This window comes from Muntiacus reevesi, chromosome X (genome assembly GCF_963930625.1).
Source record: "Muntiacus reevesi chromosome X, mMunRee1.1, whole genome shotgun sequence".
Lineage (NCBI taxonomy): Eukaryota > Metazoa > Chordata > Mammalia > Artiodactyla > Cervidae > Muntiacus > Muntiacus reevesi.
The window spans coordinates 75,511,292-75,526,605 of record NC_089271.1 but is presented as its reverse complement, the minus strand read 5'-3'; the positions used below and the strand labels follow the sequence as shown (position 1 = coordinate 75,526,605).

At 35.4% G+C, this 15,314-nt stretch overlaps 1 protein-coding gene across 2 annotated transcripts in view; it reads left to right on the top strand.

Moving 5' to 3' along the window:
- Positions 1 to 15,314, top strand: part of POF1B (POF1B actin binding protein) — an 85,503-nt gene that overhangs the window by 10,325 nt on the left and 59,864 nt on the right. For both annotated transcript variants that reach the window (XM_065915619.1, XM_065915620.1), the window contains one exon: positions 13,020 to 13,094. In XM_065915619.1, coding sequence (XP_065771691.1) covers positions 13,020 to 13,094 — 75 coding nt within the window. The remainder of the gene's footprint in view (positions 1 to 13,019; positions 13,095 to 15,314) is intronic.

Below are 15,314 nucleotides of genomic sequence, written 5' to 3'. Positions count from 1 at the left end.
TTCCCTTTGGACAAATATTTATCATTATTTAATATGTCAAATGTTGTTGAAGAGCTTGTCATTCTGATTTGTCATGTAATTTCCCTGGAATATTGTTGTGATTCTTCCTTTAACCAAATTAACTTAGAGCTGTTAATTACACTGTTTATAGAAATATTCTTTCTACCTCTCCTGTATATTTAAGGGAAATGTTTTTATTTATTGAATCTTACTCAATGACCTTGTAATTGATTTAGCATATCAGTTATGTGCCCTGAGATTGTTTCATAAAAGCTACTACTACTGTTCAGTACTCACCCACATATGAAAATTCATTTAGAACTCTCCAAGGAAATATTTTTATCTTCAAGCATAGTATTTACCCATTTCTCCTTGGCATAGACTTCAGCTTGGATGTATACATCTCTGAATAAAATTATTTTAAAATCTTCACAAACTCTATTGCACCTAAGAATATGTTAGTTACTTAAATTCTCTATGAACACCTCATATCACTCTATTGCTCAATAAAACTTCAATGACACTCATTGTCTATGAATTTCTTAGTCTGACTTTCAAAGCCCTCCAATTATTTGGCTCCCAGGGACCTTACTTCCGGGAACTCCTCTTCTAGTGTTCTATGTTTCAGCCAAAATGTAAACTGTTGTTCTTTAAATATAGCCCCTCATTTTCCACAACTATGTCTTTGTGCATGATACTCTTACATTTGAAATATCCCTATTCTCTATTCTCACCAATCTAGATATGTTGAAATCATACTTTTTCAAGAAATTTTCCTGAAGTGTAACCTTGTGATGAAATCTTAAGTTGTCCCAAGCTGAAGTTACCTCTTAGCCCTGGAAACTACCAGAGTAAGTTCCTTGTAGCTCTTATGATACTACACTTTATTGTTATTTACAACAATAATTTTTACCCTTAACTGATTGCAACTTTGGTGAGGGTAGAAAGTGTATTCTGTCTTTTCTGTCTCTTTCATTACCACTACATAACTAGTATTGAACATATAACTTAGTTACTTATGTTACCAATCTATTAAAAATGCCTCATATTAATAGATGCTATATTTTATTTTTCAAAAGTTTTATATACATGACTTACTAGAACTCCAAAAAATAAATAGAAAAAGTTTTATTGCATCCATTGTGCAAATTGTACAGTATACAAATGAAAACATACATTGAGTATTATTTGTTGTACAAATAAAAAGATTGAAGTGCAAACAGCTCAAAATAACTTGTCCAAGTTAGAAAGGCTAGTTAATGAATGCCCTGAGTTTAAATATCTGTTCTTTATCAGCTATCTCCCTTAATTAACCTTAGTTAGATATTAAAGAATTTTTAGTTAAAAAATGTTAATGTTTTTTAGTTCCAGCAGATCATTTCATAGTTACCATTACTGTATATTTTTCCCATTCTAATGTTTTATCAGAGGGGAAAGTATCAAAAATATATTAGAGGACAAAGTAGATTTTGTTCTGACTTTCAAGGCGTTGCTCTGAAATAATCCTGGAATTCAGAGTATATTTTAAGTTTTTAAGGTTTCCCTTATGTTGTTGTTCAGCTGTTAGGTCGTGAATGACTTTTGCCACCTCATGGACTGCACGTAGTATGCCAGGCTCCAATACTCTTAGCTATGTCCCAGAGTTTGCTCAAACTCATGTCCATTGAGTTGGTAATGCCATCCAACCATCTCATCCTGTGCCACCCCCTTCTCCTTTTGCCTTCAATCTTTCCCACATCAGAGTCTTTTTCAGTGAATCAGTTCGTCTCATCAGGTGGCCAAAGTATTGGAGTTTCAGCTTCAGCATCAGCCCTTCCAATGAATATTCTGGGTTGATTTCCTTTAGATTGACTGGTTTCATCATCTTGCATTCCAAGAGACTCAAGAATCTTCTTTAGCAACACAGTTCAAAAGCATCATTTCTTCAGTGCTCAACCTTCTTTATGGTCCAACTCTCATATCCATACATGACTACTGGAAAAACCACAGTTTTCACTACATGGACCTTTGTTGGCAAGGTGATATCTCTGCTTTCTAATACAATGTCTTGGTTTATCATAGCTTTCCTTCCAAGGAATAAGGCTTTTTTAATTTCATGGCTGGAGTCAGCGTCTGCAGTGATTTTGGAGCCCAAGAAAATAAAACATGTAAATGCTTCCACGTTTTCATTTTCTATTTGCAAGAAGTGATGGGACTAGATGCCATGATCTTAGTTTTATTTAATGTTGAGTTTTAAACTGGCGTTTTCTGTCTCCTTTTTCACCCTCATCAAGAGGCTCTCTAGTTCCTCTTCACTTTCTGCCATTAGAGTGGTATCACCTGCATTTCTAAGGTTGTTGATATTTCTCTGGGCAATCTAAATTCCAGCTTGTGGTTCATCCAGCCTGGCATTTTGAATGATGTCTGTCAGTCAGTTGGTCAGTTCAGTCACTCAGTCATCTCCACAACTCTTTGCGACCCCATGGACTGCAGCACACCAGGCTTCCCTGTCCATCACCGACTCCCAGAGCTTGCTCGAACTCATGCCCATCAAATTGGTGATGCCATCCAACCATCTCATCCTCTTTCATCCCTTTCTCCTCATGCCTTCAATCTTTCCCAGCATCAGGGTCTTTTCCAATGATGTAAGCAGGATGAAAATATACAGCCTTGTCATACTCCTTTCCCAATTTGGAACCAGTCTGTTGTTCCATGTCCAGTTCTAACTGTTGCTTCATGCCCCCCATACAGGTTTCTCAGGAGACAGGTAAGATGGTCTGATGTTCCCATCCCTTTAAGAATTTTCCACAGTTTGTTGTGATCTCTACATTCAAAGGCTTCCACATAGTTGATGAAGCCAAAGTAGATGTTTGTCTGGAATACATTTGCTTTCTCTATGATCCAACAGATTTTGCCAATTTGATCTCTGGTTCCTCTGCCTCTTTGAGACCCAGCTTGTACATGTGGAAATTCTTGGTTCATGTATTGTTGAAGCCTAGCTTGAAGGATTTTGAGCACTATCATGCTAGTATGTGAAATGAGTACCATTATGCAGTAGTTTGAACATTCTTTGGCACTGCTTTTCTTTGGGATTGGAATGAAAACTAACCTTTTCCAGTCCTATGGTCACTGCTGATTTTTCCAAATTTGCAGCATCATCTTTTAGGATTTTAAATAGCTCAGCTGGGATTATATCATGTCCACTAGCGTTGCTCATAGTAATGCTTAGGAAGCTAAGGCCCACTTGACTTAAAAATTCAGGATGTCTGGCTCTACATGAGTGATCACACCATTGTGATTATCTGGGTCTTTAAGATCTTTTTAATATAGTTCTGTGTATTCTTGCCACCTCTTCTTAATCTCTTCAGCTTCTATTAGGTCTTTACTGTTTCTGTCCTTTATTGTGCCCATTTTTGCATGATATGTTCTTTTGATATCTCTAATTTTCTTGAAGAAATATCTAGTCTTTCCCATTCTATTGTTTTCTTCTATCTCTTTGCATTGTTCATTTAAGAAGGCCTTCTTATCTCTCCTTGCTATACTATGGAACTCTGCATTCAGTTGAGGATATTTTTCCCTTTCTCCCTTGCCTTTCACTTTTCTTCTTTCCTCAATTATTTGTAAAGCCTCTTCAGACAATCATTTTGACTTCTTGGATTTCTTTTCTTGGGGATGGTTTTGGTCAATGACTCCTGTACAGTGTTAGAAACCTCTGTCCGTAGTCCTTCAGGCACTCTGCCTACCAGATCTAATCCCTTAAATCTGTTTGTCACCTCCACTCTATAATCATAAGGGATTTGATTTAGATCATACCTGAATTACCTAGTGGTTTTCCCCGCTTTATCAGTTTAAGCCTGAATTTTGCCATAAGGAACTTATGATCTGCACCACAGTCGGCTCCAGGTTTTGTTTTTGCTGACTGTATAGAGCTTCTCCATCTTCGGCTGCAAAAATTATAATCGATCCGATTTCAGTATTGACCATCTGGTGATGTCCATGTGTAGAGTCATCTCTTGGGTTGTTGGAAGAGGGTGCTTGCTATGACCAGTTTTTTCTCTTGAGAAAACTCTGCTAACCTTTGCCTTGCTTCATTTTGTACTCTAAGGCTAAACTTGCCTGTTACTCCAGGTATCTCTTGACTTCTTTCTACTGTTGCATTACAATCCCCTATGATGAAAAGGACATCTTTTTTTAATATTAGTTCTAGAAGATGTTTTGGTTCTTCACAGAACCAGTTAGCTTCAGCTTCTTTGGCTTTGGTAGTTGGAGTATAGACTTGGATTACTGTGATGTTGAATGGTTTGCCTTGGAAACAAACCAATCTCATTCTATCATTTTTGAGATTGCATCCAAGTACTACATTTCAGACTTTTGTTGACTCTGAGGGCTACTCCATTTCTTCTAATGGGTTTTTGCTCACAGTAGTAGATATAATGGTCATCTGAATTAAATTTGCCCATTCCCATCCATTTGGGGCTTCCCTCATAGCTCAGTTGGTAAAGAATCTGCCTGCAGTGTAGGAGACCCGGGTTCGATTCCTGGGTCAGGAAAATCCCCTGGAAAAGGAAATGGCAACCCACTCCAGTATTCTTGCCTAGAGAATTCCATGGACAGAGGAGCCTAGCAGGCTACAGTCCAGGGAGTTTGCAAGAGTCAGACATGACTTAGCAACTAAACCACCACCACCATCCATTTTAGTTTACTGACTTCTAAGATGTTGATGTTCACTCTTGCCATCTCCTGTTTGACCACTTCCAATTTATCTTGATTCATGGACCTAACATTCATCCACAACTGATCATTGGTTCCACTTTGACTCAGATGCTTCATTCTTTCTGGAGCTGTTTGTAATTTCCCTCCACTCTTCCCCAGTAACATTTTGAACACCTTCTGACCTTAGGTCTCATCTTCTGGTGTCCTATCTTTTTGCCTTTTCATACTATTCATGGTGTTCTCATGGCAAGAATACTGGAGTGGTTTGCCATTCTCTCCTCCAATGGACCACATTTTTTCAGAACTCCTCACTAGGACCCATCCATCTTGGATGGCCCTGCATGTCATGCCTCACAGCTTCATTGAGTTACTCAAGCCCCTTTGCCGAGACAAAGCAGTATTCCATGAAGGGGAATTCAGAGTATGTCTTAAGATTTTAAAGTTTCCCTTCTAACCTAAAGGAAAATAACACCTCTCCAGCTTCTGCTTTCCCTTTTTTCTCCACTGCATCAAACTATTCAGAAGCTATTTCACTGAGGTAAATAAGAAATTGGCACTATTTGCATTTTATATGATTGTTTAACTCTGAAGTAATAGCTATTTTAACATACAGAAATAAAATACATGTTTTGTGACTAGCGAATTCTCCCTAAGATGACTAGAGTTTCCCAGCTCTCATTAGGTATGAACAATTATCCAAGGATGTAGAGAAATAATACCCCAAAAGCAGACTGACCTTTTTTTCAGATTCCAATAGCTTATTTTAACAATTTGCTGTCTTAGAGTACTACCTAAGGATATTGAATACTACATTTCTGATGTTTTTAAATATTTCCTTTCTCATTTGAAATTTAATTTTCCTTTTAGAATTTCCTCCTGCTCTTTTTTTATCTTTCATTTTAAAAAAGTTTATTTGTTTTAAACGAAACCAAGATGAATATTTTTAATGATAAAAGGTACAATTCACAAAGAAGATAGACATCATAAACCATTAAACACCTTAGCAACAAAAAACAAATATACATAGAGCAAAAGTCAGAAGAAGTATAAGGGAAAATATATATATATAATCATAGTGAGACATATTAACATTGCTCTGAGAATATTTTATCAAATGAAGAAAAAATAAGAATAGGAGCATCTTGAATGATGTCACTAATAGTTTAAATATAGTGCATCTATATTTAATTAATTTATATTAATCATATCCTACACAAATGCATTTAAAATTTTATATCTCATACTTTGTTATTAGATGTCCATAAGGCTTATTTAACTTATATGCAGAGTACATCATGAGAAACGCTGGGCAGGATGAAGCACAAGCTGGAATCAAGATTGCCGGGAGAAATATCAATAACCTCAGATATGCAGATGACACCAGCCTTATGGCAGAAAGTGAAGAGGAACGAAAAAGCCTCTTGATGAAACTGAAAGAGGAGAATGAAAAAGTTGACTTAAAGCTCAACATTCAGAAAACTAAGATCATTCCATCTGGTCCCATCACCTCATGGGAGATAGATGGGGAGACAGTGGAAACAATGTCAGACTATTTTGGGGGGCTCCAAAATCACTGAAGATGGTGATCGCAGCAATGAAATTAAAAGACACTTACTCCTTGGAAAGAGAGTTATGACCAACCTAGACAGCATATTAAAAAGCAGAGACATTACTTTGCCAACAAAGGTCCATCTAGTTAAGGCGATGGTTTTTCCAGTAGTCATGTATGGATGTGAGAGTTGGACTATAAAGGAAGCTGAGTGCCGAAAAGTTGATACTTTTGAACTGTGGTGCTGGAGAAGACTCTTGAGAGTCCCTTGGACTGCAAGGAGATCCAACAAGTCCATCCTAAAGGAGATCAGTCCTGGGTATTCATTGGAAAGACTGATGCTGAAGCTGAAACTCCAGTATTTTGGCCACCTGATGCAAACAACTGACTCATTTGAAAAGACCCTGATGCTGGGAAAGATTGAAGGCGAGAGGAGAAGGGGACGACAGAGGATGAGATAGTTGGATGGCATCACCGATTCAATGGGCATGAGTTTGGGTAGGCTCCGGCAGTTGGTGATGAACAGGGAGGCCTGGCATGCTGCAGTTCATGCGGTCGCAAAGAGTTGGACAAGACTGAGCGACTGAACTGAATTGAACTGAAGGGCATTTAGAAAAACTAGCAAAAAGATAAACATTACTAAATTTCAAAAAGTAGAATTATTTTTGTGTGTGTGTGATTTAGTTATACATGTATACATATAATATTTTTGAAATTATTATTATATATATTTTTTAAAATTAGAATGTAGCACTATTTTCATACTAAATCAAACAAGTGGAATCAAATGTCACATTTCTTAGTTAGGCAAAAATTCATACTTTTTCTAAAATATATATGTTATACATATTATTTATATATTTGTACAAAAACTTTTCTACTATGGTTGACAAAGATTTGAGAAAGAACATAAAAAAAAGAGATGGAGAGATTGGAGAACATAAACTAAATGAAATGGGAGCACTGACTATGAAATAGAAAAAGTGAAACAAACTAGATGAAAGTAAAAGATGCTCATATAGTCTGGTTGTTTTTAAATATTCCTGCTCATTAGAAATATATCTGGAGTTCTGGCCAAAGAAAAGTAATACCTGGGCATTTGTATTTTTCAAAAATTTCCAAGATAATTCTGATATACATATAAATTTTTAAAAGCTTTTTCTATTACGGATTTTTCTATTAAACGATAGTTTTGGAGATATAGAATTCTATAATTTTTCTATTGGCCAATCATGAACAGTGGTATTTAGTGAGTAGCAGTTGCATATTCACAATAGTAAAAGATGTTTATCAGTTTTCACAATCAATAACTAGACAAAAAATAAAAGATAAATTACAATTGCAAGCCATAATGGGAACACAATTAACCTAACAATGTAAAATAGTTACATACAATTTGGGGGGGTCAAGCAGGGTGATGTTGTATGTGGAAATGCATACATGCAAATATTTTCTTCCATTCTGCTGGTCTGTATTTTTGGTTGGTACATTTAATTATTTATATTTAAGGTAATTATCAATAATTATGATCCTATTACCATTTTCTCCATTGTTTAGGGTTTATTTTCTGTAGGTAGGGCTTTTCCTTATTTTCTACCTAGAGAAGTTCCTTTAGCATTTGCTCTAAAGGTGGTTTGATTGTGCTGAATTCTTTTAAGCTTTGTTTGTCTGGAAAACTCCAAAAAGCAGATTGATTTTAATCCATTCTGATCAAAAATTGGTAATGCCATGTGTACTTTATAAGAGGAGAAGGAGAAGAAAGAGGGGAAGAGGCTGGAGTGAGGAAGAGAAGGGAAAGGAAAAGGGCAAGAAGGAGGAGGAAAGGGAAGAGCACTGCTACAGCTTTCCCAAAGTAGAAAATGAATTTAGGCTTTGTGGGGAAAACAGTCTTGGCTTTCATATTAAGCCTGAGCCTACTTACTTATAAACATAATTGTTTTCCAACAAAACTCTACATAAAGGATGTTGCCAACAGGGTTATTCAGTTCAGTTCAGTTCAGTCGCTCAGTCATGTCCGACTCTTTGTGACCCCAAGAATTGCAGCACGCTAGGCCTCCCTGTCCATCAGCAACTCCCGGAGTTTACTCAAACTCATGCCCATCGAGTCGTTGATGCCATCCACCCATCTCATCCTCTGTCGTCCCCTCCTCCTCTTGCCCCCAATCCCTCCAAGCATCAGTGTCTTTTCCAATGAGTCAAATCTTCGCATGAGGTGGCCAAAGTACTGGAGTTTCAGCTTCAGCATCAGTCCTTCCAATGAACACCCAGGACTGATCTCCTTCAGGATGGACTGGTTGGATCTCTTTGCAATCCAAGGCACTCTCAAGAGTCTTCTCCAACACCACAGTTCAAAAGCATGAAATTTTCAGTGCTCAGCTTTCTTCACAGTCCAACTCTCACAGCCATACATGACCACTGGAAAAACCATAGCCTTGACCAGATGGACCTTTGGTGGCAAAGTAATGTCTCTGCTTTTTAATATGCTATTAATCAGGACTATTCTCACATGGTCAGTTGTGGGCACATTTCTTGTTTTCAGGCAACAAAAAGTTGCCTTTGACAGTAAATAATAAAAAGAGACAAATATCTAACCTTCTTTTATAAAAACTAGCCAATTATAACAGTAGAATTGTGTTCCACAACTTGAAAAACAAAATATAATGATGCAGGTGTGGCAAAGTATAGTAATTAAGAGCCTGAGTTTTGGGGTAAGTGATTAAGTAGGATCATGCTACTTTAGTTGAAATCCCAACACGTTAGTATTAGCTGTATGATGTGCAGCTAGTTATTTAAACATCTTTGTCTAACTTTCAGTTCAGTTCAGTCACTCAGTCATGTCCAACTGTTTGTGACCTCATGGACTGTAGCACGCCAGGCCTCCCTGTCCACCAACTCCCAGAGTTTACTCAAACTCAAGTCCATTGAGTTGGTGATACCATCCAACCATCTCATCCTTTGTTGTCCCCTTCTCCTCCCACCTTCAATCTTTCCCAGCATCAGGATCTTTTCAAATGAGTCAGTTCTTTGCATCAGGTGGCCAAAGTATTGGAGTCTTAGCTTCAGCATCGGTCCTTCCAATGAATGTTCAGGACTGATTTCCTTTAGGATGGACTGGTTGGATCTCCTTGCAGTCCAAGGGACTCTCAAGAGTCTTCAACACCAGTCCAAAAGCATCAATTCTTCGGCACTTAGCATTCTTTATAGTCCAACTCTCACATCTATACATGACTACTTTTTTCATATGTTAAATGGGATTATAGTAGTAGCTTTCTGATGGCGGTTTTTCTGACTGTTAAATAAGATGATCTATGTAACATATTTGGCATAGAAAGTTCTCAATAAGTGATGTTATTATCATTATCAAAGGAAAACAAGACAAGTTGAAAGGATTTGAAGTTGTTTTGTCTGTGTGGAAAAATAAACTGAGAGTGATTTCCTATATTCACAGAGTATCAGAAATACAAAGGAGCTTAAAGATCCTCTAATCCACACTTTCACATACACACAGCATGAGTTATTCATTATCACACAGCTAACTAGTGGTATAGTGTTATAATAGAAGTTTATTTGAGGAACAGGGTTTCTCAAGTCCAGAAAATGAAGTGAAGTCGCTCAGTCGTGTCCGACTTTTCGCGACCCGGGGACTGTAGCCTACCCGGCTCCTCCATCCATGGGATTCTCCAGGCAAGAATACTGGAATGGGTAGCCATTTCCTTCTCCAGGGGATCTTCCCAACCCAGGGATTGAACCTGGGTCTCCCGCGTTGGAGGTAGACGCTTTAACCTCTGAGCCACCAGGGAAGCCCCAAGTCCAGGACTCTTTCAATATATTGTGATAGTCACCACCACTCCTTCCCCAGCTTTCAATTATTTTGTTATAAGGAACACAGGGTTATGGCATAGAGGGCATAAGCACTAAAGATGTAACTATTCATTGAATTTAATGATTCCAACATGAAGGATTTATGTAAGCTATATACAAATAAGTGACATTAAAAATTAAATATTAATGTAGACTATCAAGAGAGATTTAGATTTCTATTCCTGAGATGCCTTTAAAATTGGCATCTTCATTCATTAATGTATAAACATTTTTGATCACTTCCTTTAGAATAGGCAATGACTACTTGTGGAATGACTTGCTGCAATTCTGCCTAGAGCTAGATGCCACTGAAAATACCTTTCATCATCAAGACAATGTTCATTTTGGACATTTACTCACACTACTTACCTAATTCTATAGATTTTCAAGGGGAGAGGGTTTTCTTTAGCAAGTCTTTCTTTAATTAATAACCCTTATATTCAGATAGGCTTTTTATCCTTATGACAATTTAATACTGCTGCAATTTAAATTCATGCTGATCACTACCATATGTCTTAATCTCTGACGCATACTAAGCTACCACCTTAGTATTTTACTTTTTGTAGTTATTCTATTTTCCCTTTGTTTCCATAAAAGTTGCATGGTAAAGCCATATTTGCCTATATCAGTTCTAATAATGAAGGCTCAAAGCAACTAAATAAAGCATAATTTATGAAATTAATTTACCAGCTTTCCAAATATAATAAGATGGAATAATATTTTTATGGTAGCACCAGACTAGTCTTTGTGCAAATACACCAATTTGCCTTTTGAATATCTACCATCTGGGCATCTGAATAAAGTAACTGCCTATATTGCTATCAATAAGGGTCCTAAAGATGTAAGATATATGTGTGTATGTGTGTGTGTATATGCCTACTTGGGTGAATTTCAGCCAGTTTATAAAACTTCTCAGTACACTCTTTTATCTTAAAAGCTAGTCCATTTACTTAGTAAGCATCATTCTGTTTCATTTGCTGATGTCATCAGACTTGAATAGGTAAAGGGAAGGGGAAAAAGCTAGCCTATATACGGAACCAGGAACAAGACAGCATGTGCTAACTGTATTCTCAAAATGATTCTGGTATTACTAGCTCCAGCCTACAAACACTAAAAGTTGGCATAAAAGCATCTTTCAGACCTGAGAGCATTTCTACACTGCTTATGGATGTGTAATTGGTATGGCCTTTTGGGAAATCAGTTGGACAGTATATATTAAAATGAATAATGCACATACTCTATGTCCTAGCAATCCCACTTTGTGGCATTCTAGAGAAATACTCACCATAGCACAAGGATGCTCTTTGAAGCACAGCGAAAACCTGGAAACAATTTTAAGAAGATGCATAGGTAATCAAACTATCAAACGAACATTATGGAACACTATAATAAACATATATATCTTCATTAATTTAAAATAATGAATTAAGACACATCTAATCTATAAGATATATTGTTTGGCTTACATTGCAGAAAAATAAAAGCAGTAAATATTATTTATACATATGTATTTATATAAGCATACACCTGACAATAATTACATATGGGTAAGAGATTTGAATGAAAGGAGGATGGTTAAGGGAAGATCTTTGACTTTATTTGTATAATTTTTACGTTGAAATGTTTTCATGTACTATTGTATAACTAAAAATCACCTTTTTTTTGTCTTTCTGAACCTGCTCCTGTTTGATCTGTGTGCCATATCCACCTGCACTTGGTTGTATTTGTAACCATTTTCCTAAAGTGAAGAACATGTACCTGTTTGGTCTACAATCTTTAATTCTCAGCATTTGTCTGAGCAATTATCCTCAACTACCAGCAGGAAATCTGGGAACATATTCAAAGGCTGCCTTGAAGCATTAAGCTTGCAGTATTGCTGTTGATGTAACAGAGGGAGAAGGGATGAAAATTTTGCAAGTTGAACCAAAAGAAAAACCATAGTGTGTAGAAAGTTTGGCTCTTTGAGTAAAGGCATCATTTTGTTTTAAGAACAGCATGTTATGTATAACATAGTTTTGTTTTAAGAACAGCATATATTTATATATATATTTTTTGTTTTAAGAACATAATGTTAAACATTATACATATATATATGTTATATATATATACACACATTATAGCTATACTTTGGTATGAGTCTGCTAGTTTTCCCCTTGTAAGTCTGTGATTCTAATTTTTAATACCTCTTTGATCTGAAGAAAAAGTATTTTTAATCGTTTTAGAAGTATATCCTGGAGTTGTATCAATTAGTTGAAATCGAGTAATGCTATCAATTCTTTGCACACTGATAAAGCTATGCAGTTTGTTGATTTGGGAAAAATGTAATGAATACCAGCATAATCGATGGAGTGATCATTTTATCTAATCATTATTAAAAATCATACTCTTACTTTTATGGATCCTTTTTAACATCAGAACCCACTCTTTGAGATTAAACTAGAAGCAGATCACACAAAGCGTAATTTAAAATCAGCATGAAGTACTCTAACAGCAGTAGTCTTAGTTGAGTTTTCAAAGATAATTTCCTATATTGGTTTTTGGATTTTTTTACATTTAATGTTTTTGATAAATATTAAATGTTGTTAATTGCAGACATATAAAAACATCAATGGATGTATCAGCAGAGTTCTCAAAAAAGAAAAAAAAGGATGCAAACTAAAAGTGCAAGAAGTGTGTATTGTTATGAAAGCATTCTAGAAATTATATTTCATTAGGTTACTTGCAATACTGAGAAAGGAATTCAGTAACGTGCTTTTGTAAAGATGGACATCATCTAAGTAAGCACTTAATAAAGTTCTTATTTCTGGCAAACTGGGTTATTGTAAAAATAAAGGAACTAATAATAATACTTTAAAATCCTAAGACATTTAAATGGCACAGTAATGATTTTTGAACCCTCTTTTGTTTCTCTCAACAGGAACTTCATTCTCCAACTCTGAAAATATCTACTTGTGTCCCAGGCACTCTACGTATAACCCCAAATACTGAACCGGTAAAATAAATTATGGATTATGTTAGATTATTTTCTTTTTTCATAAACCCTGTTTGAATGTTTAATTGATCTTTAGGCCTCCACAAAGCTTTACACATTCACCAAAAATCAGGATCATAAACTGGAAAGGAGAGTCACATATGAAAATCAGTTCAACCTATTTTAAAGGAATGTGAAACAAGTGTTAAAAAATCTGTGAATTGAGATTTTTCAATTTTATTGTCTACTCAATCTGATTGCTTTTTGTTTGAGTGAAGTTTATTTTTAGCCAACAATATCCCACTGATTGAGTATATTTTAAGGATCCTTGGTTTGAGCAGAAATAAAGTACCTAGATCTTAGATTGATTGAGGGTGTGGCTTTGTGAATGATACTACTGTACTTTGACATCCAGAGAGAATAATTTACAGGATCAGAACTTGCCCTTCTCCAAGGTGCATGATTTGAAAGACACACAAGATCAAGTTCCCTTAATCTTTATGACTTAATAATCATACTTTTAAAGATTATTTTTGAATATATATTATATCTGCAAAAGGTATCTGTAATAATAATTGAATACCATATTAACAAATATGTGTTTAACGAGTGAGTCCTGTATATTAAAAAGTAAATTCTAAGTAAATAAACCATAAAAGATCCTAAGTTTGTTAGTGCATAGGAGGGGAGTATAAAGCTTTCAGGATTTGGAGGATAGGAAGGAGAAAGATACTGTTCTAGAAAACATGCCTACCCAGCTTGAGATATCACGATGTGAACTTGAATAGTGAAGGGACAAATGTACAAAAACTGGTCTCGAGGTCTGGGATACAAGATGGAAAAGATGATATTATGCAGAACAAATAAGATTATTGAAGAAAAGTTTGCTTATCATGTCCCAATTTTGTCTAGCTTAGAGCTAGGTCAGTTAGAGTCATGCATTTATTCAGTGAACATTTGCTGAGTGCCAAATATGTACTAAATATTGCACAAAGATGAATTAGAACCAATCACTATTCTCGAAGAACTCACAGACTAGCATGGGTCACACACCTAACAAAACATACAGCAGTGGAATAAAGGTTACAGTTGACTTAGAAGTTTAGCCCCACAGGACCACCAAGATAGGATTAGCTCACAAAACTAAGTCCACTTAAATCACACAGCTGTTTACTACACTCAAACCCAGTCATAAGATTGCATTTATTGTTATTTTTCATAATGAAGACTTTAGAATTAGGTTTGCTGTTTGTTTTACTTCTGATAACAAAAATATGTTTACGGTAGAAAAATTAGGAAATACAAAAGCATATAAAGAAAAAATATAATTCACTTATGATTCTTTCCCCTACTCAGAGATACTACTCTCAGTTTTTTTGCTGTTTCCTTCTGTTCAAATAAAAAATTAAGATCATACCTTATATGTAGTTTTATATTTTCATTCTCACTTAACTTTATATACCATGAGTTTTTAAATGTTAATTTGTATTATCAAGACCATTATTTTGATGGCTACATATTTCAGCTTGAGAATGATTATTTAATCTTTCCTGTTTCCTTAGGAAAATGCTCCTCTTACTGCACTCTCATCAGCATTATTTTTTAGCATTTCCAGTTAAAATATGGTATTCTTTTGTTATGATTATTTGATTCCTATTTGTTTGAATATTGTTTGTTATAGCTTGGAATATAGCTTGTTTTTGTTGTTTGTTAATCATTTGCTTTTTCTTCTTTTCTGTTTTCATACCATCTGCTCATTTTTCTAATAGTGTGAAGACTTTTTTCTCACCAAGATATAAAAACTTTCTTTATATTGATACCAACTCTTTTTCCTGCAAAAGCTTACAAATGACTTTGTTCTAGTGTTTTGTTTCCCTTTTAACTTTATTTGTGGCCCTCCCCTGTCACCACATTGAAGATTTACATGTTTCACAGTATACACAGTCAGTTTTTTCTTTGTGTCTCCTTTCATGCCCTTTCCAAACAGAAGATCTGATTAATAAATATTAAACTATATTTTATTTAAACATGTGGGGATATTTACAATGAAAAGAATATTTTAAAACTCTCATCAAACTATTAATAGTTTGAAATGTGTGATGAATTACTATGCAATGAGCATAGCATAAATACCTAACATGTTGCTGAGCCCATAAACATTTGCTTTCATGTATGTTTTTGAGACCAAAATTAACCAAAATATAAACTCATATGTCATCATTCGTGTAAGTGATTTTAAAA